The 23,015-nt window shown below is 50.8% G+C and overlaps 11 protein-coding genes across 11 annotated transcripts; 7 read left to right on the top strand and 4 right to left on the bottom strand.

Moving 5' to 3' along the window:
* Positions 1–828: 828 nt before the first annotated feature.
* CC77DRAFT_941368 (photolyase) lies at positions 829–2,870 on the top strand (the record flags this gene model as incomplete). Its single annotated transcript, XM_018534793.1, has 2 exons — positions 829–2,261; positions 2,315–2,870. The coding sequence occupies 2 exons, from the start codon at positions 829–831 to the stop codon at positions 2,868–2,870; spliced, it is 1,989 nt and encodes a 662-aa protein (XP_018383275.1).
* Positions 2,871–3,475: 605 nt separating this feature from the next.
* Positions 3,476–6,262, top strand: CC77DRAFT_1022743 (hypothetical protein; the record flags this gene model as incomplete). The annotated part of the gene is made up of 4 exons (XM_018525529.1): positions 3,476–3,780; positions 3,877–4,575; positions 4,624–4,758; positions 4,804–6,262. Coding segments are annotated over exons 1-4 (2,240 nt in total), but the record flags the coding sequence as incomplete, so codon positions are not given.
* A 581-nt stretch (positions 6,263–6,843) lies between these two features.
* On the bottom strand, positions 6,844–7,278 carry CC77DRAFT_915032 (hypothetical protein; the record flags this gene model as incomplete). The annotated part of the gene is made up of 1 exon (XM_018533668.1): positions 6,844–7,278. A coding segment is annotated over one exon (435 nt), but the record flags the coding sequence as incomplete, so codon positions are not given.
* A 545-nt stretch (positions 7,279–7,823) lies between these two features.
* Positions 7,824–9,379, top strand: CC77DRAFT_1022741 (hypothetical protein). Its single transcript, XM_018525528.1, has 2 exons — positions 7,824–8,263; positions 8,324–9,379. The coding sequence occupies exons 1-2, from the start codon at positions 8,171–8,173 to the stop codon at positions 9,251–9,253; spliced, it is 1,023 nt and encodes a 340-aa protein (XP_018383272.1). The 5' UTR covers positions 7,824–8,170; the 3' UTR covers positions 9,254–9,379.
* Positions 9,380–9,436: 57 nt separating this feature from the next.
* On the bottom strand, positions 9,437–11,638 carry CC77DRAFT_1097073 (hypothetical protein; the record flags this gene model as incomplete). The annotated part of the gene is made up of 5 exons (XM_018529872.1): positions 11,457–11,638; positions 11,355–11,409; positions 10,129–11,301; positions 9,792–10,075; positions 9,437–9,741 (listed from the first exon to the last, which is right to left on the bottom strand). The coding sequence occupies exons 1-5, from the start codon at positions 11,557–11,559 to the stop codon at positions 9,437–9,439; spliced, it is 1,920 nt and encodes a 639-aa protein (XP_018383271.1). The 5' UTR covers positions 11,560–11,638.
* A 523-nt stretch (positions 11,639–12,161) lies between these two features.
* On the top strand, positions 12,162–13,929 carry CC77DRAFT_1033175 (DNA/RNA polymerase; the record flags this gene model as incomplete). The annotated part of the gene is made up of 2 exons (XM_018526781.1): positions 12,162–13,824; positions 13,886–13,929. 2 exons carry the CDS (start codon positions 12,162–12,164, stop codon positions 13,927–13,929), a joined length of 1,707 nt encoding a protein of 568 aa, XP_018383270.1.
* Positions 13,930–13,954: 25 nt separating this feature from the next.
* Positions 13,955–17,082, bottom strand: CC77DRAFT_1074481 (hypothetical protein; the record flags this gene model as incomplete). The annotated part of the gene is made up of 2 exons (XM_018529211.1): positions 13,955–15,887; positions 15,946–17,082. 2 exons carry the CDS (start codon positions 17,080–17,082, stop codon positions 14,055–14,057), a joined length of 2,970 nt encoding a protein of 989 aa, XP_018383269.1. The 3' UTR covers positions 13,955–14,054.
* Positions 17,083–18,332: 1,250 nt separating this feature from the next.
* CC77DRAFT_238887 (hypothetical protein) lies at positions 18,333–19,055 on the bottom strand. Its single transcript, XM_018530800.1, has one exon. It carries the CDS (start codon positions 18,952–18,954, stop codon positions 18,436–18,438), a length of 519 nt encoding a protein of 172 aa, XP_018383268.1. The 5' UTR covers positions 18,955–19,055; the 3' UTR covers positions 18,333–18,435.
* Positions 19,055–19,772, top strand: CC77DRAFT_239187 (hypothetical protein). Its single transcript, XM_018530805.1, has one exon. It carries the CDS (start codon positions 19,156–19,158, stop codon positions 19,501–19,503), a length of 348 nt encoding a protein of 115 aa, XP_018383267.1. The 5' UTR covers positions 19,055–19,155; the 3' UTR covers positions 19,504–19,772.
* Positions 19,773–20,362: 590 nt separating this feature from the next.
* Positions 20,363–21,112, top strand: CC77DRAFT_238890 (hypothetical protein). Its single transcript, XM_018530801.1, has one exon. The coding sequence runs from the start codon at positions 20,444–20,446 to the stop codon at positions 20,888–20,890; it is 447 nt and encodes a 148-aa protein (XP_018383266.1). The 5' UTR covers positions 20,363–20,443; the 3' UTR covers positions 20,891–21,112.
* On the top strand, positions 21,113–21,777 carry CC77DRAFT_238891 (hypothetical protein). Its single transcript, XM_018530802.1, has 2 exons — positions 21,113–21,619; positions 21,669–21,777. Exons 1-2 carry the CDS (start codon positions 21,334–21,336, stop codon positions 21,698–21,700), a joined length of 318 nt encoding a protein of 105 aa, XP_018383265.1. The 5' UTR covers positions 21,113–21,333; the 3' UTR covers positions 21,701–21,777.
* The last annotated feature ends 1,238 nt before the right edge of the window (positions 21,778–23,015 follow it).

Below are 23,015 nucleotides of genomic sequence, written 5' to 3'. Positions count from 1 at the left end.
AGCGGAACTTGACGGCATGCAAAGAGCTCGTTTGTAAGATGGATTAGTAGATTGCACGAAGTCGGTCCGATATGCGGGCGGAAAGAACATATCCAGCTTGAAATGTGGGATTGGCACCGGAACAATTGTGCATAGTCGGGCATGTCGGGACAGTCTCTATGTGGCTTCTGAAGGGGCTGTATAACTGCGGGGAAGCCAAGATTGAGCAACCTTGAACTGAGTCGGTGAGGAGAAAAGGGCGACGTGGACACGAGTCTTGGTAACCGTCGTGACAACAGGAGACGAGAAACTGAAATCTCGTGCAATGCATAACACTCATAGCTACGACCGACTGCCCGTCAAGGTAGATATAGGGCGCGAAGTTGGTCTTGAGTACGCGATAATGTCCCCTGAGATTGCACTAGAAGTTGTCAGTACTCCTGAGAAGATTATGCGCCATTCAGTGGTGATGGTGATATGCTTTGATAAGTATTGGCTGCCCACCTAGGGTATATACGCTCATTGTTCTTGAGGATAGAAGAACGAAGTATATGTGATGCATAAGTCGCGTGGCAGGCTGCATGCAGGGCTTGGCTCGCTAATCTGACATCGATCTGGACCCTCCATGTTTCAGGGACTATCTGCGTCATCGATCGGTACTAAACACACGCGAAAGCTGAACGCGTCGAGGGCAGCAGAGCAGCCATGGCCTCAATTCCTCTTTATTCGAATGCGCATGGTATTCGCACGTTCGCGACATCCGATCCACAGTATCCCACGCGTCAGCCCCTCCACGCGCATTACATCCTGCCCAGCCATCTCAGCGAAGAGCCTACCTAGGTAGCCACGATGCCACCAAAACGTAAAGCCAGTATCCCACCCAATGCAGCATCTGCAAGAAACTACACCGATGTATCCGGCGATGCACCCAACAAGCGCTCGCGCATTGCTAAACCCCTTTCGAAAGCCTTCGCAGACAGCGCGCCACCGATAGATTCGATAGCGAGAAATACTGAGAATGGAGCGCCTGGGGAGGCAGTAAAGAAAGAAGAAGAAGAAGAAGAAGAAGAAGAAGAAGAAGAAGAAGAAGAAGAAGAAGAAGAAGAAGAAGAAGAAGGTGAAGAAGGTGAAGAAGGTGAAGGCGAATTTGATCATTCGCGGCCAGAAGAGCGAGCAGGGATAGTTGACAGACGATACTACCCTGCTGAGATGAGCAATGAGCGATGCGCCCTGTACAATGCAAACGAGATACCGCGGCCCATCGAAATACTGGCAAAGACGCTAGAGAGCACAAAAGATAGGCGCATGGCTATCCGGGAAGCAAACAAGGCGCAATTTGGCGATGCCGTGGTTCACTGGTTCAAGAGGGATTTGCGGATACGGGATAATACAGGCTTATCGCAGGCTGCCCAGTTGGCCAAAGCGAAGGGTGTGGGTGTAATAGGTGTCTGGTTCATGAGCCCACAAGACTGGGAAGCTCATCTGGTCAGCCCACCCAAGTGTGATTTCGAACTGCGTTCGGTCGAGTCACTGAAACAGGAGCTCGAAGAATTCGACATTCCGCTATATGTTGAGACAATTGCGGAGAGGAAGAACGTGACAAAGCGACTGGTGGAGCTGGCTGAGAGCTGGAATGCAAAGAACGTATTTTGCAACCTGGAATATGAACCCGACGAGCTGCGGCGAGAAGAGCGTTTAGTACGTAAGATGCTGGAGAAAGGTATCAACTTCGACCCACAACACGATGATTGTGTTGTGCCGCCCGGAAGTCTCAAGACAGGAGGTGGGAAACAATACGCCGTGTACAGCCCCTGGTATCGGGCATGGGTTGCGTATCTACACGCGCACCCGCATCTCTTGAATGAGCGACCGATACCTGAACGTAATTCTCCAAATTTCCGCCAAAAGTTCACCCAGCTCTTTGACTCGAAAGTCCCCGACCTCCCCGATTGCAAGTCGTTGACACAAGAAGAAAAAGAACGCTTCCACCGCCTGTGGCCCGCAGGCGAGGCCGCCGCCATTGACCGCCTCGAACGCTTTTTAATCGAAAAGATCGGCAAATACAAGGATACTCGTAACTTCCCCGCGAAGAACAGCACGGGACGCGTGAGCGTACATCACGCCGCTGGCACGCTAGCAGCCCGAACCAGTGTACGTATGGCAAGAGATGTCAATAGCGCGAAAAAGCTCGATGGTGGGAAGGATGGTGTCAAAGGTTGGATTGGAGAAGTTGCATGGCGTGATTTTTATCGACATGTGCTTGTACACTGGCCATACGTCTGGTATAGTTTGCATCTTAGTCTTGGTATTACAACGAAACTAACAGTTTCCTCAGCATGAACAAGCCCTTCAAGTTCGAATACACGAACATTGAATGGGAATACAATGACGCCCACTTCCAGGCTTGGACTCAAGGCCGCACAGGCTACCCAATCGTTGACGCAGCAATGCGTTGCATGAATCACACCGGCTACATGCACAACCGCCTTCGCATGATCGCAGCTTCCTTCCTTGCAAAGCACCTCCTGCTGGACTGGCGTCTTGGTGAACAATACTTTCTCACACATCTCGTTGATGGCGACTTCTCGTCGAATAACGGCGGCTGGGGCTTCAGTGCATCAACTGGCGTAGATCCCCAACCATACTTTCGAATCTTCAACCCATGGACGCAGTCCGAGAGGTTTGACGAGGAGGGAGAGTTCATCAAATTGTGGGTTCCAGAACTTGAAGAGATAGAGGGGCCGGCCATACATAACCCTTATGGTGCGGGTGGGAAGGCGGCACAAGCCGCAAAGTCGAAAGGCTACCCTGAGCCAGTAGTTGAGCATAAATTTGCTAGAGAGAGGTGTCTGGCACGGTACAAGGCAGGCATCGGAAGGGAGACTGCGTGAAGGGTCTAAAGGTAGAACGTCAAACCTCTTTGCAATTCTTCACAGCTGCAACCCAACCACGACACGGATGTCCCGATTTATACGTCTAGCAGTGGCTCGCCGTACTCTGATTCGAGAGCTCCATCTGGTAGTTGGAACTGATCCCTATCATAGCGTAAACGTGATCGCGTGGCTCAGACGCTTAAAGCGTTGGCAGCGCTTTGATTAACCATAGCTCATGAATTCTCTCTGCCTGTACTATTATCTTGTGTTATCAAACCTGAGGTATTATCAGGTCTTTTATAATACAAGCACACTTCCTGAGCTGAGAAGGTAAAGACAGTATAAACGAGATATGCCTCCCACGCAGGCACAATTTCATTATGTTTTTTGACAAAGCTCAAAATGGTGGAGTGTCGAGTAAAAGTCGGTAGAAACAATGCAATCAAATATCCCAGTCTCGCATACCGATGCAGGCATTCTGGGGGCTATATCCTGAAAGAAAGAGCTGTGGAAGACGGTCTGGTGGGAGGGTATCTTCGGTGGACTATGAGAGGCTAACTACATCTGGCTACGCTGATTCAGCCAGGATCTTCGCCACTCGCGGTGTACAGATGGCGCCCTCCATACCATCAACATTCCCGATTCCATTTCAGAGAACTGCCCGAATAGTTATGTATATTTTCGGATTATGTAAACTCCCGGTTCATGAACTTTGATCGACTGTATTGCCTACTGTGGAGGTGTATCCGCATCTGACTCGATCGTCAACCAGGCAGCCACGTTCTGCAGGCACCTTTTTGTCGTACATCCAGCACAAAAGTCTAGCGCATCTAGGATCTCTGGAGGCTCTGATAACGCTAATAGACTGAACACATTTCTTATGACACAAACTGGAAAATGCGACACGTGTCGTCAGCGGAAAGTCAAGGTAAAGCACCCGCCATTGACAGAGAGCAACATAAAGCGCCGCGAAGCATAGCAAACCATCTGGAATGGAATGAAGATTGTGCTAATAATCGCGTAGTGTGATGAGGAGCGACCCAAATGTAGCTCATGTAAGAAGAAAGACCGACCATGCACCTATTCCTACGGAAAAGCTTTGGCGTTTGTGGTGCAGGACCCAAACCAGCTGACCAAACATGGAAAATCAAGAACCACACCCATCACATATTCGCTGGCTCCTTCTGATGAAGAGTTCACCTCGCCTTCAACAACGCCTCCAAATCTGTGTGTTACAACAGAAAGGCGCGCCGAGGATGGACAAGGTTACTTCCAGACCCTGGCGCCACGCTCGAAGTATAGAAGCCATCTGTCAAAAAAGAAAATAAACAAACAGCAACGTGCGCTTGAGGCTTACCTCTGGAAACTAAGCGAAGAGAACACACTCGTAGCTCACCAGCCATCCTCTCCTGAGACCACGTTGATCGCCCGATATGTTGGCATGTTAGGACCGGACCCTATAGGAAGGCAACCTTTTGAGATACTGGGAACCTGGATACAGTCGATACCTTCGCGCATCGGCTCGAACAAGATGCTAGACCTTGCTGTTGAGTTTCTAGTCGACAGCTATGGGACGTTTCGAGATGATACACACTCGAGGCGCAAGGTCGCTAAAGCGTCGAAAGCCAAAGCACTGAAGGAACTGCAGCTGGTTGTGATGAACACTAACACTAATACAACGTACGATGTCTTGTTAGCAACAAAACTGCACTACGCTGCGGAAGTAAGCTTGCATATTGAGAGCTTTAGGATTTTACTGACAACCCCCTAGGCTCTTTTGGGGCTGGATACTATGTACCACGCCATACATGCGTTTGGCCTCGCTGAACTGCTGAGGTCAGGATCTGTGTCGGATGTTGATGACGAGCATTTCTGGGATCTGATCGATAACACTTATATTGATGACGTGAGTGTCGCTCTGATCTTTGACATTCGGTGCTAATGTTAGCAGGTAAACGAGGCGATATTAGCAGGCCGAACGTCAGTATACCATAACGAATTCTATCTATCAGCGACATACCCTCCACCAATCGATTCAGACGTGATAATACTGTCACCATCGCAAAGAGCATCGATGGCCATCATGCACGTCTTCATTCAGTGCCCCTACGCAGTATCCTTAGTTCGGCACGCTATCTCGAACCCTGAAGACGCCAATGCCCTTGCGACCGCCATGTCGCACATGGAGCGTCTGATACAAATCGATCTCTCGCAACACGTATCTGAACTGATGCAAACATCAGTCTCTGCGGTACCCATACCGCCATCACCAGATGTCGCTGACCTAATGCCGGATACGCTAGAGTTCAGTTCCGTGCGAAGTATGATCCTCTGCACAAGATACTGGATGTTGCAGACAGTGCTTTGCGGTCTTGCGGACACGCTGTATCGACACTTCCCCATCGAGGCAGGGTTATCGCTGCTTCCATCACCTCAGCAACTACGAATCATTGATGTCGACAGCGCAATACATATTGCAAAGTCCTTGAGATGGGCCGCTTCTGTTTCTCAAGATTTACCGCTTGTGACATTACGCTTGCACACGCCGCTTCAGATGACGATTGGTCCATGGCACCGTACAATACGAGGAATTTCTACTCAGCGATCACGATCCAGCTCGCCAGACATCCACCCCGAGATTGCGAAGGAGTTATCACGTGCAGAACGTATGAAGGCCTGGGTCATAAGTCAATGTAACTTGATACACATCCAGTGGGACGTCTCTGTCGTCGATGAACAACCCCTTCTGGAAGCCCTCGATACTATGGCTGGAGAGAAGATCCCGGATTGGCTTCCTGTACGCGTGCGTTTCGAAGCCGAAGACGGTGAAATGGTCATGAAGTTGGATTACGAAAACAAAACAGGAAGCTACACAGAGAAGATCGATGTCAACACCGAGCCTCCGCCTAAAACGCGAATGCCTCATCCGGGAGCTACAGGTCAAGAATGGCAAAGAAAATATCTAGGCGTACAAGAGTTGCCGCTTAGGGTCAGTGAGAATGAAGGCACGAGACATAACGTAACCTTTGACAACAAGCATAGAAATGCGTGCTTAGCTCCGAGCTGGAATCCTAGACCTGTGGACTTCATTCACAGCACTGGAAGGAACTTATGCTCGACTTCTGGGTGGTGGCCTGAGACACCGAAAACCTCGACAGTGTTGCTGGACAGCACGCACAAAGCCTCAGCTTTTTCGCGCATGCCACGCCAACCACATGTGGATGTCGAGAGTACATCCAGAGAGATAGACGGTCATCCTTGCTTGGCTTCAAGTTGGTGGCCGCAGACTCCCAATCAGTCATACAATAGCTAGGAGGTGTTGAGGTGCGAATCATTTGATTCGATCGTTCATATCATAACTTCGTGACTGCTACGTCACTTTTCCTCTATAGAATATAATTCTCTGTACCTTCGGCTACCATTTGCTCATCACAATCGTGTCGCCCACTCCCATTCTCTCGTATCTGCTCACCGGCGTCTTAACTTCTTGGGTTGACGCGCTCGGTTATTCGTGTTCGCAACAGCAACATAAAGTCTTGACTACGTCGCTTTGCTTTAGGTTGGTTCATAAACACTTGTACATCATTACAAAAGGGCATACAGTACAAGGTGTATCACTATATAAGCACAGGATACTGCAATTCTACGATTTTTGCTTGAGCTGCTTTTTTATTTCCTTGTGCGCCTCGCAGCCCGTGGTATCTTTGCTTCCACCGCGGCAGGCAGGACAGGTCCGTCCGTGCTGTATAAGGAAGAAGTGGAGTTTAATCTTAAGGTCGGCTGGGATTACCGCATCCAAGTGTAGTTGTGTGTTCTCACGAGTGGCGTCCTTCGGTCTCCAGCCCCACAAGCCAGCTATGCGATAGACATGCGTATCCACGGTGAACCGTTTTCTCTTCAAACACCAGCCCATGACGACAAAAGCAGACTTTGAGCCAATGTACTTGTAGCTCATCAGCTCTTTCATGGCATCTTCGTCACTTGCTTCCAGGAGATGGTCTAAATTCCAGCGCCCGTATCGTCGCTTGACTTCATCCAAGATGGACATGATGATCTTGGTCTTCCTGATGTGGAGTCCGCCGCAGCGAATAATCTCTTGTAATTTGTCTGGTCCACCAGCATGTATCTTGTCGTATGCGAATACCGAGCCGTACGTTTCCTTCATGCTATGCATGGCGCGTTTTGCGTTGTTCCAACTCGTCGCTTGGCTGAGGACTGCGACAATCATGGCATCTAGAACGAACGGTATTGTTTCAGGTGTGTGCTCGTCTATCTCAGCCTCCACAGCGTCGTTATGCAGTTTGTGCAGCACATCGTATGCTACCTGGCATTCGCGGTGTGTAGGATGGCCGAAATCAGGGTACGGCGTCGTCGTTGCGTGGGCTGACCATGACTTCCACTTCTTCTCCGCCACGGCTTCATCGTCTGCCTTGGTACTGTCACTCTTGCTAGTTCTGGTCTGTTCGTCTTGATTCCTCTTCTGCCCCCAATCCTGCGCTGTACCGACTCTTTTTGCAGAACGACTTGCAGCTTGACTTTTGACGCGCTTGCTAAGGGTCTCCTCACTGGTCGAGGAATCGGAGTACCTCCTTTTTGCTGCACTGTTTGCTGCCTGCTGAGCCGTACGTGTAGCCGCCCGCGCCGATCGTCGCAACACCATTTTATAGAGTAAGGGCTGAAGACAGTCGCGAATCTTTCAGGTCACGGCGTGGATGGGCCCACATGAGAAGGACTGCGGCAGACACATCATTATATGTAAACACTAATCAACACGCTGATGTCGTCACCCATAGCAAAGTCTGGGCCATATGCCTTTGGTAGAGGGACTCACTAACGGAGCTCATGTAAGAGTCGGATTCCGCGGGCACTGGCATCTAGATCCGCGAGCTGCGGACGCGCCGCAGCGACGTTTCGGTAATGAACCCAACCACATTTCGGCAAAGAACCCAACATTTAGCCTATGCCCCACAGGTCGATCCCATTAACCCTAATGCCGTCGTTCCAAAACGTCGATCCCATTGCTCGATGGTCCGTGTGCTATATGAGGCTACAAGAATGATTCTGGTTTTCTAATCATTGTGTCGAGGCAGAGACAAGATGCACCGGCCGGACCCGCAGCTCGGCCACTGTATCCTTCAAAAGAAATAGTACGAGGAATAATCAGCATCCGGTCTACGGACATACCGGATACCCCCTTTAGTAATAAAAGAGATTACTCTTATATAAACACTTCAAAAGCGCTGGCGGCATGGGATGCTATCACTACTATAAGAGGTATACCACTCATTTGATATCCAGTTGGGTGCACCTCGATAACCATGACTCGAGCTCCTCTACTCCTGTCTATACTCACAGCAACGAGCTGTGCTCTCTATGATTTTTCTCCAGAGAATTCACCAACAATATACGATGTAATGTTCCTCCTATCCTCCAGAAGTACCATGAACATGAATACTTACATCACCTGCCAGAATAATCTGCCAACGCAACTCTCATTACCTGACACCCAGCTTGCTGCCGAAGGCTTCAACTCCTACTGGTTTTCTCACTTTCTTACCACGGGCAACGATACCGAATATGTACTTCTAGCTCAGGCCGTCGTACTTCCTACCAACGAGATCACCATCAGAACCTCTTTGCTCGACGTTGGGAACCCGGAGATTTACTGGCAGAGTTCAAGCACAGTTCCTCTTCAAGGGAACACCACATCAATGAATGGCCGACTGAGCATCAAGGGAAAAGGATTTGAGCTGTCGAGCAATTCAGACGATAATCTTGCAAGCATGGTTTCAGGTGGTTCAACCGACCACTACAAGTACAACTTGACAGTCAAAGCGAGCTCAAGGGTGATTTTGAACGCCGGAACAGGACTCTTCAACTGGGGGAAAAGTAACACCACGCAATGGTCACTCCCAAGTGGCCAAACCTCGGGCACGTTATCTATCGGCGACTCGCTGTATCAGGTTAACGGGGAACGCTCATTGACGTGGTATGATCGACAATATGGTGGTAGTGGCCCCGACAGCGGATTCACCTGGTTTGGGGTCCAGTTTCCTGGCTCGAATGTCAAAGCTAGCATCTGGCACACCGACAACGAGGATCCCGAGCAGCCTCTCCGCTTTGCGACTGTTCGTACCAACTACGGCTTATCAATCGTACGATTCAATGCGACTGCCGACCCGAACGAGGTATGGACATCGCCAACAACCAACACTACATACCAAACCAAGTGGTTTCTTGACTTTGACAACGGAGATTTCCTGGAAGTCACTAGTGTGAGGAAAGACCAGGAAATTCCAGCGGAGGGGCTGTTCGCGGCCTCGGCCTTCGCTTCTGTGAAAGGACGGTTCTTTGGACAGAAGAACGGGTTTGCGCTTGTTGATGTTGTGCCTGCTGCATAAGGATGTAATCGCCGCCGCATAGATGAGACTATGTCGCCACGTCATTACCGACTTCCTGGGGGTGGATGTGATCAAGAACCGTGGGTGTAATGAAGAAATATTCTTGCCTACATTATCACGAGGCAGCTCAATGTTCTTGCGCTAGGCATGTTATAGCCTGAAGTGAATTATAAAATGTGGTATCTATCCTGCAAAGTCTTTGTATTTGCGAATAAAATCATGCAAGATTTGCCCCGAGTCACAAGGGACAAGCTGTAGATACCGACAGCTCTGGTCTCCTGATTGTATGACCCTCAACATCGTCCTTGTGAGCCACCAGTATTCTGCAGCGTGCTTCTCAAACCCGATGTGTGGCAACAATCTACCTTCGCTGTCGTGGCTCATAGAGTCCCACAGACGCTTCCATCGATCGGTCGCGCGAAGCATAGGCTCTGTAGTCATAGAAGCTAGAAGATTCATTCTGGCAGACATGATGGCAGACATTAACGCTATGGATGGTCAGTCTTAACTTCATAGTCGAGGTAAAGCAATGACAAACCGCAAATGAGTATTAACATTACTGTTGCTGAGACATGGTTCTCCTTGTTTTCGTTCTCCTCAGGAGGTGCGAGGAGAAGGCGTGACATGAGTTCGGGTAATGTATAAGCCTGTTGGTTTGGCCGTCCAAGTGAGGCAACCCGCTCAAAGTCCGCGGCTGATTCGGCTCTGAATAGATCCTCATCACATGGCATACTACCAGTCATCTCAGCTGTAGCAATCTGTGGTGGGGTGTTGAAGAAGATTGATATAGTGGTCTCGAATATGCAAGTCCACATCCCCACTCTGCAGCTATTGTTAGCGGTCACGAACACGGAAGATGTGTCAGCTTCTAGTACCTTAATCGCATCTCATCGGCAATGAAACCCCGCCAATCATATGTACCTTGGGCTGTGATAAAGGGTCTTCGTCGATGTGCGAACAAGCCTGATGCTCGCACAGCGGCATTTACTGACGGCATCCTCTGGAGTCGAATTCGCCGTCGTGTAGCGAGGTCGTTGACGTTGTTCAAAAAGACCAGGAACAAAAGGCTCGCCTGTATTAGTTCAAGCTCCTCGTTATTAACGAATGCTGATTGAGGCGTCTGCAATTTTTGCTGCGAAATCAGCTTGTCAAAAATGTAAGCCTCCGCAATATATGAGAACCGTCGTACTGCGATGGAAGAATCCGAGTCGTTGGAAGACATGGAGCCGAACAGAATAAGTGTGAGCAAGAGAGGAAGTGATGCCGTCTGCAAGTCGAACGTTGGCTTGTGCAAGATGGGAAATGAGAAGTGAAAATAGCGAAAGAAAGCCCAAACAAAGTGTCTTACGTTTCCTACCGTGAAGACTGACTCTGCGAACTGGAGGTCAAAAGCCATTTGGATGGCATCATTGCGTTCCAGCATGGAGCTATATTGAGCGGAGAGTTCGTGTATCAGTTCTCTGATACGAACTTCCAGCGCGTAGGCATCCTCGAGCTCAGGCGTTAGACTATCGCTTATCATTGGAGATGGGTACTCAGCATCCCTTTCCATGAGGAACGGAAAGCCGAAGAAGACCGAAGGAACATCGGCGAAATCGAAGAACATTTGGTCATTGGCCATTTGCTGGTCTGTCGGATCTAGTTGAGCGCGCGCTTCACCGTCTACATCATCGAGCTCGGCAGCTTCAGCGGCGATTACTGCGGATGGACGGTAGCCTGATGGGTTCGTGAAGTTGAGAAGAAATTCAATAGAGATGCCTCCACGCTGCCCGTTGGAAATAGGCCCTGCATCAGCGGCCTGGCTGTGGCTAGAGCGCGCATCGACGTCGGAGCGTGGGGTGGCAGGTGAAGAGGCATGGTCTACTCGTTCATAGGTACATACCGCGCCACTAGAGCGGCAGCGTGCACACGGCATCTTGGTATCGCATGACAACTTCCGCTTTGAACACCTGTCGCAGGAGTGGCGCTTTCTACCACGCTTTAGGGTAGGCAGGATGATTTCATGGTCCCGGGCAGAACAGTTCTGCATGTGACGCCGAGCGAGGTCTCTGTACATGCGTCAGCTCGTATCGATAGTGAAATCAAAGCAAGACGAACACACCTCCTTGAAAATTGCGCCTGGCACGAGGGACATGTCAAGTCCTGTCTGCCATAATCTGACGCGTGTGAGCCGCGAAGGATTGCTTGTGTGGGAAATGCTCACGTGTGGCCTCATGGCGACGCAGATGGCTATTGGTCGAGTACGTCTTGTTGCATATGGTGCAGCGGTGCTTGCCGGAAACGGTCGATGTGCGTGGGGACGGCATGTGCTGCGTGTCCGCTCTCGCCTTGGGTTCACAGTGTGGGTTTTATTCCGCTGCAGCGATCGCAAGTGAATTTATTAGCTGCCGATCGATCGTGTGCGGGCCGATAGGTTGCATCTCCGAATGCCCGGTACCCTGCAGGTGCGACAAGAAAGATGAATCATCAAAGCCTCGCCGGCTTTCACGGCTTCCGAACGAACCACGGGAAGATGAAGTCTTACACGAAGCGCATAGGCAGCAATCGCTACTTCCTGGGCAGAGGTACTATTTCTTCCACGCCTACGCTGTATGTAGCGAACTTGAGTCGGCAAGTGGGTTCATTGCTGGCCTTAGAAAGCTATCTAAATTCAAATGCAAGGCCTTGAGCAGCGTCGCGTCATGCCGAAGCAGCGTAAGCGTCTTCAGCTCAGATTTCTGTCTGAGCTTTATTTCGCGCTGGCCAACAAAGTTGTGATTTGATAGGCGAGATGATTTCCATACCTTTTGGGTCTTCGCGTCGCGCCATTCCTAATAAAGACGCTTGTTAGTGAGTACATGTTGGGAGATTCTGCGGAAAGGAGCGTGTCGTATGGCATTTATCGCTGACGTCCAGTTGCAGATGAACGATGGATACTTCACAATACACCCATCGTGACCTTGACGAACTAAAGAAGTTCTCTCCCACATCGCCGCTTCGCGTTATCGCCTTGATCGACTTTGACGCTTTCTACGCGCAATGCGAGATTGTTAGATTAGGTCTACCGTCCTCAACACCGTTGGCCGTACAACAGTGGAATGCTATAATCGCGCTCAACTATCCTGCACGTGAGTCTGGACTCAAAAGAGGTGCATCGGTAGACGAAGCCCGGAGACTCTGTCCGGACATTGTCTTACAACACGTCGCAACGTGGAGAGAAGGCGAGACAACATGGGCATACCGACCAGATGTTACAAAACATATGGCGACTGACAAGTCAGCCCTGGATCCATATCGCCTTCGATCGCGCAAGTGTTTCGAATTCATTCGCAGCCTGTTGCCAGAGGAGCCTATTCAGAAAGTCGAGAAAGCTAGTATAGATGAGGTGTTCCTGGATTTGTCGGCTCAGGTTCATCAGATTATGCTTCGGCAGTTTCCGGAGCTTGCAGAGCAACCTGACGACTTGGAGCAATATCTCCCCTTGCCCAGTTTCTCTTCGCTTTTGGATTGGGAGGACGATCACGTTGTGGATATTGAAAAGGCTGATCCGAGGCCTGATTGGGACGACATTGCCCTCAATATCGGAGCCGGCATCATCCGTCGTATTCGAGCTGAAGTCTTGACCCATTCAGGGTATACATGCTCCGCAGGCATTGCACACAACAAGGTTGTGGCTAAACTTGGTGCTGGTTTCAAGAAACCTAATCGGCAAACTGTGATCCCGACGCAAGCTACATGCAATTTTCTAGCAAATCAAATCGTCAACCTCACCAAGATACGTGGACTGGGAGGAAAGCTCGGCCAACAAGTCATAGATGCGTTTGGCTCTGACCGCGTGGATGATATTCTTCGCATACCAATCAAAAACTTGGAAGCAAAATTAGGCAAGGAGTCCGGCTACTGGGTGTACAACGTTGTTCGCGGCAGAGAAACCAGTGTTGTTACGTCACGACTTGTAATCCAGTCAATGCTGTCAGCAAAAACCTTCGTTCCAAGCGTGGGAAGCTTCGAGCAAGCTATGAAGTGGCTTCGCATATTCGCTGCGGACCTGATGGGCCGCTTGAATGAGCTTCAGAGCGAGTACCCTCGTCAACCAACTGTCGTTACCGTGCACCATCACATTAATGGCCGCTTTGGCCCTACGCGATCGAAACGAGCCACAATACCGTCGGGTAGTAAGGTTGATGAGATGGCCATTTTTGCCTGGTCGAAATCTTTACTTCGTCAGATTTGCGACGAAGGTGTAGCGTGGCCTTGCGCGTGTCTGTCTGTAAGCATATCCGGATTCCAGCCACTTGTCACACGGAATCATCGCATCACTTCGTTCTTCACTACAGACTCCACCAATACGAAGCGCTTGAGCGATGCTTATGAGGACGATGAGAACGAACGGCAAGAGCCAAAAAAGATTCGTACGGAAGGCGGCCACGAAACGTCATTGGAAGGAACGAAGTCAGCCTCTGCATCTTCTAAAAAAGATGGGGTGAGATCGCTGCATACCAATCTACATGACTTACAAGCCGAGAACGTCTTTTCGTACGACTGTCCAAAGTGCAGTCAGAGCATACAAGCTACCCAAGTGCTTGAACATCGTAAGCGGCCCTGTACGAACTGCACATGAGACATAAACTAACTTCGTACTCTCGCATCTAGTCGACTGGCATACTGCACTCGAGATACAAGAATCAGGAGAGTGAAGGCCTCACTCTTTGATCCGAGGGAACGGCTCCCAGGATATGCAAAGGCTTATCTGGTATGCGCGCAGTATCGAACTATTTCTAACAGCGTCAGCGCTTCATCCACTCTCAGTCATACAGCAAGATCAGTAGAAACCCTTCCGCGCTCCACCCTTGCCCCGCCCTTCTCCCCAGATACAGCAGATACTCAGACTCTCGCACCACCCTTGCGCCATATACCCTTCTAGCTCTTTCTCTACTGCAAGCACGTCCTCGGCGTCTTTCTCCACACTCACCGCCGCTTCGCCCCTACGCTTCAAGTCCGAGTTCCAGGTTTTGATCTGTTTTTGTGTCGCTCTCTTGAACACGCGTATCGATGTGTTGGCGTTCAAATACGCGGTAAACTCTTCAAGAACAATAGGATCATACATGAGGATCTTCTCGTGCCAGCTAGGATGTTTGGGATCTATGGTCGGAGGCAGCGAGCGGATATGCGCTGATATCTGGGAGAAAACGCTGGGCTTAATGTGGACCCATTCTAGTAGGTTGTTTGATATGCGACGTATAGGCGTCAAGGCTGGGTCAGCAGCTAACAATTTAGCCCTGACATTGGTGCCTTTTTGGGCCTTGTTAGGCGATGTGGTGGGTGAAAGGGTAATCAAAGGTAGAGGTTCAGAATCAACATGTTTCCGTATTCGAGGTGGTGTGGGTGATAGTACTTGAAGAGCTTCATCTTCAGAATCAAGAATTTCTTCAATATCGACAAAGCGGCCTGACCCCCTTGGTGGAGTTGTAGGTACCTTGTGACCAGTTTTTGCCTTTGCCTTGATCTTTGGAGGTAAGGACTTCAACACTGGTGAAGAGGATGTAGAGATTGACTTAGATATCGCAGGGTGTGACTTCAGTAGCCTACCCCGCTTCTTCGGCGAGCCGTCCATGGTTGGTGGTGCTGAAGCCGGAGGTCTAAACTTCAGGACGGGTGATTTCCGCATCTGCGCAGAGGGTGGAAAATCGAAGTCATCGATATCGACAAAGCTGTTCGGTGACGCAGCGTTTTGGTTCGAAGGTGGCGGCTCTTGCGTGAAATTGTCGATGTCTTCGAAGCCTGTATCTTCCCTCTGGGCATTATTTTGACGATGTCCCTGAGATGGCAAGGCATGGAAAGCGGCGTCAAGTGGCGTTGGCGAGTTAGAAGATACAGAGATTGTCAGAGGAGGGTCTGACAGTATGTCGTCGATGTCTATGAACGTAGATTGATCATCAAACTGTCCACCAGGCATGTCGTTAGTGCTGTCCATAAGCAAGGGAATATCTTGCGTCCTATCTGGCTCTGGTATATAAATGTCTTTCAGGTGTTCAAGCATGCCGCCTTCGCCGTCTCGTGCACTCGCAGCCCAGAGCCCCCGTTTGCCTTCAGCCCTGCCGAGCCGTGGCCAGCGCGACGGCGCACCACATGCGACAAGATCAAGATTATCGGCATCTCGCTCCGACTCCTTCATTGCGAACTGGATCTGTCGTACCGTGGTGGGCGACTCTTCGAGCGCAAGCTGACTTGATGTTCCGAACAGGACATCTTGCTGCTGTAGACGCGACATTGCAGAAGAAGGGCTGAGTAACTTTTCTGCAACAGGCTTTGGCTTAGCGGCAGCTCTCGCAGATGCTTTCCTTGATCTTGGCTTAGGGTCGGCCTTTTCTTTCTCTGTACCTGATTTGGAGCTATTGCGCCTCCTTGCTGGCTTCTTTGGTACCGCTTTGCCATCGGCTGTAGATGTATCATTCAACGGCACTTTTGTTGTAGTTGTTGAAGCCCGAGAATCAAAGAAGTTACTGCTTGAATCGTTCGGATTCGGCTCTGCATCCTTCGATGCATACTGTTCCGTGACAAGATCTGTGATAGTGCGTGGTTTCTTCTTGGGGGCTTTGCCCTTCTCAGGCGATGAGTCTCTAGGGTTGGCTTGGTTGCTAGGTATTTCAACGAGCTGCCGATAATGGTCAGAAGGAGTGTTCCATGCTACGTGTCCATGCAAGCAGACTTACCTCAATTCTCCGGCGCTTAGTCGCCGCTACTACCTCCGTATCTGCGTTGGTCGACTTTGCGGTGACTTGAGCAGATGGTGACTGTGCATAAGCAAAGTTGGAGAGTAGGTTTGTGAAGGTACCATCAGCGTTCTGCGCCAGTGTCCTGTTCTCCTTTCCGGCTGAGTCTGTGAACGGCGATGGAACTGTCGTGTCAGGTGGCGGCGTCCAATCTCGTCTCCTGACGACAGCCTCCTCCAAGTCCAGCCCTTCTGCAATGGGATCTGGCTGACGCTGCCTCGGCGCAGCCTTCTTCTTCAGCCGTGGGCTTTCATGCACCTCCCAGATGGATGGATACTCTGTGTGTGTGTCTTGAACCTGTATCGAGGGTCGTGTTCCCGAGGTTTCGCATTTGTCTGCTTCCTCGGGGAAATGTGCAGACACGAGCGACGCATCTTTGCCTGTCCCAGCTTTCGCTTTTGTGACTCTCGGTTTCTTAGGCTTTGGCACGGACTCTGCTCCCTCTTCTCCAGGCTTCTGCTTCTTTGCACGCGGCTTCCGAGGCTTACCCGACTTGGTCAGCTTAGGCGCATTCGCGGCTTCAACCGCAGCCTCGACCGGAGGTTCCAACGTATTCTCGTCGAAGAAAGGGGATTTGGTAGGTCGTTCCGGCGGGCGTCGGAGCTCATCGTCCGAGTCGAGGATTTCTTTGTCTGACTTGGGTTTTGGTTTGCGCGCTCGAGGCTTCGGTTTGGGCTTCTCGGACCCTTCCGTAGCAGTGGTAGTAGCAGTCTTCTTTGTAGACCGCCTCGTGGGCTTTTCCACAACCGATTGAGACTCTATGGCAGCCTGCGGCGTCCGTCGTGACTGTGCTCCTTGTATCGCATCGAAGTCGTCGTCAAGACGGCTTGTGAAGTGCTCAGAGCGTACGAGACTGCCAACGGTGGCAAATCCTCTAACAGCACCCTCGGGGATGGGAGCTGCCCTTGCGCTATTCCTCGACGCGTCGATTGTTGGTCTCAGCGGGCTTTCCGGAGGAGAGAATGATAGAGGCGAGGATGCAAGCATGGCAACGCGACGAGAGGGGGCTTCATATTGCGGGGAAGCGGCCGGCGGACTGGAGCTCAATATCACCACATCGTAGGTATTGCCTGCCATAGTGAGGCGAGGAAAGAGCCTCCAGGCAGCCAATGTGGGCAATTGCAGAGGGGCAATCCATAGACTCAGCTCGAGTAGTTGTAGCTTGGGAAGGTGTAGTACCGAGTGGCGCGAGGCGGTGATCTGAACAATGCACGGTCGTACGACCAAATGAAGTTCACTGCTGCAACACCAAAGTCTCCATCACCAAGTCCTGACCTATTGCCCCTCCACTAATGAAGCACCAACACCAACGTCCTGCAATCGAGCTGTAATACTTGTTGGAGGTTCATACAAGCTCTCTGATCTTCGCTATCGATTCAATCAGCTGCTTTCCAGGCGCATACAGCTTCAACCTTGCCTCAGCGGACGTCTTCCCCGACTCATGGTAGCCAGCCACCCTCACCCCCTCATCACCCGAAGCTGTAGAGAGCGACTGCTGGGCTTCGAAATGGCTTCCAGACCCTGCTCAGCCAACTCCTGCACCTTTCGCCGCTCCTGGTGGGGTGATTGAGGTCTTGGACATGCGGACCTATCTCTGCAAGACCCCAGCCACCAAGCCGTGTGCTTTTGCATCTTCTCGCGAGGCTTGGACATGTGCGAGAAGATTCCCACCGACTTCAGTAAGTACTTCCCATGGCAATTGACGAGGTTGTTGAGCATCGCCGCCGCTCCCTCGGCTTGCCTCTGCCGCTGCCCTACTCTACTCATGGGTCTATGACCCAACCAGAGACGATGTACCATCTCTCCGGTGCACACCAAGCTGACAGATTCTAGGCTCTTATTGAGCATCTCCAGCAGCAGCGACGTATTTCTGCTACCTGACTTTTGGGGCTGCCGCTGGTCCTTTGCCCTAACCCTCGTCGAAAAGAGTGAACGACGGAGACATTACTGTATCATCTCGCAGGGAGAAGAACACAGGACCGGTTTCCTCAAGTCGACAGTCATGGTAGTTTTCTTGCGTCTCTCTATCAACATGCTGGCGACATGGTGGGAACCAATAATCGGTGGTAGCAGAGCCGAACCACAGCGGTACCATCTTGGGCTGTATCGCGGGACGTCAGCCGTAATCAACCTTCGCACGCACATCATCTCACCAAATACAAACACAATAGTCGCCGTTGCTAGGCAGTACCGAACAAACAAAGGGCCTGGCGATGCAGGCATGCTGAATGGGTGACCTGGACTACGTCAAGCGACTCTTGAAGTATATACACCCACAAAAAAGTGGCCAGGGATTTTGTTTTACCGATTTGCAATCAGCTTTTAGACTCTCAAAACGTCTTTATCAAGCTGTGTTTGGGTCATGCCACGGTCAGGCTGTCCACACCTCGACGATTATGTTGTTGATTCATGCGTGGTCCACTTCATCCGTCAGCACGATGCTGCAAAAGAGAGTAAGATGCAGGCGGCGCTGCATGCAGGACTCACCGAATGAGTCTTCGGCATGTAAGACGCCGACTGAACGCCTGGCCTGTACGATGGAAGAGAGATGCTATTGAGCGTTGGAAATACCGAGCCCGATGGAACACCATAATGTGCTCTCGATCGATGAGGCAGCCTGTCTCTAGAGTATCTAGCTACGCGACTAGCTGAAGCCTCTACCGCCTCAGCCGTTGTACGTGGCTGCTGACTGAGGGTTGTCAGACTCATCAGGAGAGCTGTATTTATCTTCTGATGGCTCCGGAAAGACTCGTGGAAAAGAGCAGAGTGCGTCGAAACTCTTATACCGTACCGAAGGATCGGGCCTCGTAGAGCTTGGCGACTGATCGTAGAACAACTTCGAAGCACCCCAAGCTGAACAACTGGATTGTGCAATCCGGAATTGAGAAGATATTCGTCGAAGTCGAATGTGTCGTTTGATGGGTACGTAAAGCGGGGTCTTACCGACATCGACTGTGTCCGCTCGAAAGTGCAGTCAACATGGCAGGGCAGGGAATGATTGCCTGTACTGGTATATCAGCTATTGGTCTTCCCGATAAGTGGGGGAGGACAAGACTTGTTGTCATGGCCAGAATTGTCGCCACGACTATTGCAGACTCATGGTGTCAAGTGTGTTGGTGCTAGACTTAGGCAAGCAACTTCGGCGCCACGATGGCCTGTACAAGTAATGTCGTCAGCAATGGTCAGACACCACTGGCTTTATTGTACAGGACAGTGGCGACGAGCGAGCGCTTTGAGTTGAGCAGCTACCTCCAACCCGAGCCTTACGAAGGCGGCGAAATAGCCAAAGATCAACCAGGGGCGGAGCCATTATATACCTTGTGCGTTGTGGTCATTAGTGTTATGTCTCGAGCCCTTCGAAAGTCACGTCCTCATCGCTGGAGAAAGGATAAAGTTCAATTCTCCTTGAAGCTATCAGTCTGCTCCGCGGCAAGCTCGAAACCATCACCACCATACAATCAGGAGTTGCGTAGTAATGTGACAGGCCCAAGGACATGAGAAGTATGTTACACAGCGAAGATTGCAGAGGCTGAGAGTGTTGTGGAGTTGGTGGGGGGAGGTGGAAGACAGTCAATAAGTCTCACCTTCATGGAACTCACCAGCTTTATGACGCACGGGCCACCACAACTGAGAATGTGTCTTGCAGAAGGAGCTCAACGAAGAAATGAAGAAAGCACAGTCAATGGCAGCTGTCAATAGGGCATGCTGTCGCTGCGAGATGACAAGACGGGCTCAGACGGACGCAGTACGCTATCCAGCGTTGAGTTTGCAGCAGCAAACATCGTGAACGCTTCCTAGATGGCAATAGCAGGGCCTCTCAGAGCCCGAACTCTGAGTGCCTCTCAAGCACATGCAGAAACGACGGTCTAGCTCGAAGAGATGACTGCTGCAATCTGGTTTAACTTCACGAGCACGACGGAAGTGACATGACAGCAGGCTACCTAGGTAGCAGCTGCATGCGCGCTTTGGTTGTCTAAGACCGGGTGAACCCAAAGCACTCCAGTGCACCCTGACCCCCAAGACAAACTTGTCTTGAATGATGGGCGAAAGAGAGTCAACTTTCGTACTCGTTAGAAAAGGGCACGGGAGCTCTCTTAGTGAATCTCTACGCCACGAAAAGAATGCATGTCCAAAGAGAGGTTCCGCCACCGCTATCTCCCGACGGATTCGTCTTGATGCTGCTTCCTCGACAATCCCGCATCGTGGATACAGACGACTTAGCAGAACACCGACAGCGGAATATCACGGGCGAAGCATACTGGATGTCTTGGTATGACCTACGGCACATGATTCTTGGTATCTGTCGTATCTCGCTAGATCGAGTTGTCTGCACGAGTGGTTATCTTACCATGCTTTAGGAGTGCCACACAGCTCCATGTGACATGACTTTGGAATATGCACGAGTAGCTAAAACTGAAGTGTGTCCGGCATCATTCTGATGCTACGGTTCGCACGCATTTCAAAGCTCGCGATACGGCATATCGCTAGCTGTAATGCCGTCCGACAAGGTGAGACTCTACGATTGGCTCACCTACATATGTCATGCTTCAGCCCCGTACCAGCCCATCATCCCGTCCTGCTGTCTATGGCATTTCCAATACATGCTGCATCTCATCCCCTCGTTTCCACTTCCCTCAACTCCTCCGCATACAGCTATGCCTTCCACGCTTCCTGTCTTCGTAGTGCCTTGCTCTTATTCCTTTCATCAAACTTATTCCCTTGTGCCGCTGTGTTCCCCATCTTCGCCCTTTTCTGCCAAGCACTCGACCTTCCCTTTATTTTCCTATTAGCCAGACCGGTCGCCAATGGCGCCGTGTATCCTACGCCTGCTTTCTTCTCGCAGCACATCGTCACACCCTATACCCATTCCTACCCTTCTGAATAAAGTCTTCCATATGCCTCCCCCCTCTCCAAACATTCTGAACGCAAGGTAGTAGCTTTCCCTCATCTGTTGTCCTTCATTCTGCACGCTGCTGCCCCTCATAGTCATGTCCTGGTCTCTTCTTTCCCTGTCCATCCCGAAAAGTGTTCAGGCACACGCCCTACCTCCCTTCACAAGCTTCAGTATCAGAAGTCTTTGTTGCCTCATTGCCACACCTTCCTACTCCACTTATGGCCCTGGGATTGCTCGTGTGCTATCAGGCGGGGTTGTTCGGAATTGTTGTGTCCGCGCCGTGTAGGTTTTGGCTCTGCGAAGATGAGGTGGCGGGTCGAGAGGCGACGGTGTGCAGATTGGATGGTGTAGGACGTTGGAAGGCGAAATGCGCGCGACGATCGTGGTGAATACGTGCAGAGAGCGACGAAATGGCTGCTATTCGGCGTTAGCTGATGCTGTCTTTGGATTCCAGGCCACGCCAGTGTTACTTTTTCGCAGCTACCCATGTGACATGTTCATATGTGATTTACTCTTGGCTGTTTCGTGCGGGTTTAATCGCTCATAGTATCTGTTTCGATAGTTCGACTCGGAGCCGCGCCTTGTTGTACGGTTCGCATGTCCGGCCAGCGCGAAACGTCGGTCGCAGGCTTTCAAGCAGGGGGACAGCTGCCGCTATGATGATTTTCTCTAGTGATGCGTCAAAGTGGTCAGCTGCTCTGCTGTTCCCTGTTATTGAGAGTATGGTATGAGATCATCTCGTTCTATTGACATACTAACTTGTGCCGAGTGGCTTTCGGCCATCAAGGCGAGCCAGCCTAGCGCTTGACACTGCGCTACCGAGCCACCATGTTATCGCACACATAAATTTGGTAGTCTCAACAGCAAAGTTGAAGTTCGTCTGGCCGACTGGTTGCGATTGAGTAGGCGTATCATCCCGTCCTCCCCAACTCAATTTGCGCAACGATGCATATCTTCATCCCACCTGCTCTGGCCTCGGTGATAGGGCGCACAAACGAACGCCTATTAAGAAGGTACGCCAAGGTATCGTGTTCTGTCGTTTTGTCGTTTTGTAGAGTTGCGTCGGGTGCTGCCTTCTGCCCTTTCCAAGGCAGCTTGCACTACGAGTATCTCTTCGCCGCGCTTCGGATTTTGGTGTTATTGCACCGGAGCCCATGAATCGTCATGTCTCTATAGTTAGATCTGATCTACGCAGAGGCAGAGAAAGGGTATAGCGGGCCAAGACGGAAGTCAAACGTTTTGTCGGCTATCTGTCGGTGGGAAAGGCGCACCACGAGAAGCCGAAGCGACAGTACTGTCGAGGCGAGGGTCGTATCTAGAGTTGGGGACTCTTTGAACCTTCCCTTGATTGTCGTCGTGCTAAAGAAAAAGGAATGAGTTGGACCGGACCGTTGAGCGTGTCGTTCTGTGTAGAGCCCGGGCGCTGAGCGACGACACCGATAGGCCGTCAGCAGCAGGGCTTGATAGTCACTGGAAGACTTACATGATATTGGATACTGGTTTGAAACACTACTACTTGCGTGAGTTGAAGTAATATGCAGGTTGTATGGATAAGTGGTGTTGGCTCGTTAGCGTGGAAAACAAGATATCAATTTGTTCTACGCTTTTACCAATGAGTCAGTAGGCAAATGTCAACACGGCAACACTGAACGGTACCGGTTCCTCAGACTGTACTTCGAGGTATTATTACGACGCGAATCATGGAATCAAATGAATTCAACAATTTCTGAAGGCCTCGCATGTTTCAGTGCAGAAAATGAAGTCAGGGCACGTTGTTGTGGAAAAGGCATTCGCTCACTTCTTGCCGGACGGTGATTTACCAGTGATATAATGTACACAGCAGGCGGAGAAGGCAGGTAGATAGAGTACCGAGCCAGGACCTACCTGCTGTCTAATTGATCTAGCTCATAGACGTGGGAGCTTTGGACATTGAGACCCCAGAGCTCTATGAAGTCTTGATGGCCATGCAAGCGCAAGCGCTGGTTCTCGCAATCCGCATAGATTCTCTCCTTGCTTCACCAAATTGACTTGCAACCATTTTTTGGATCCTGGACTTTGTCTCTTGTCGCTAAGGCCGTGATGGCATAGCCTGTGGCGTGGTAGTGCGACGTGGTCG

Source organism: Alternaria alternata (genome assembly GCF_001642055.1).
Source record: "Alternaria alternata strain SRC1lrK2f unplaced genomic scaffold CC77scaffold_17, whole genome shotgun sequence".
Lineage (NCBI taxonomy): Eukaryota > Fungi > Ascomycota > Dothideomycetes > Pleosporales > Pleosporaceae > Alternaria > Alternaria alternata.
Note: the sequence above shows the minus strand (reverse complement) of the source record. Positions and strands in the feature narration are given on the sequence as shown.

Bases quoted from the DNA above. Each gene is read 5' to 3' on its own strand.
- CC77DRAFT_1022741 (XM_018525528.1), top strand. From the start codon at position 8,171: ATGACTCGAGCTCCTCTACTCCTGTCTATACTCACAGCAACGAGCTGT. The intron at 8,264-8,323 runs GTAATGTTCCTC...ATCACCTGCCAG, and splicing joins ATTCACCAACAATATACGAT to AATAATCTGCCAACGCAACT.
- CC77DRAFT_238887 (XM_018530800.1), bottom strand. From the start codon at position 18,954: ATGTCGGTAAGACCCCGCTTTACGTACCCATCAAACGACACATTCGAC.
- CC77DRAFT_239187 (XM_018530805.1), top strand. From the start codon at position 19,156: ATGGCCTGTACAAGTAATGTCGTCAGCAATGGTCAGACACCACTGGCT.
- CC77DRAFT_238890 (XM_018530801.1), top strand. From the start codon at position 20,444: ATGCTACGGTTCGCACGCATTTCAAAGCTCGCGATACGGCATATCGCT.
- CC77DRAFT_238891 (XM_018530802.1), top strand. From the start codon at position 21,334: ATGCTGTCTTTGGATTCCAGGCCACGCCAGTGTTACTTTTTCGCAGCT. The intron at 21,620-21,668 runs GTATGGTATGAG...ACTTGTGCCGAG, and splicing joins GCTGTTCCCTGTTATTGAGA to TGGCTTTCGGCCATCAAGGC.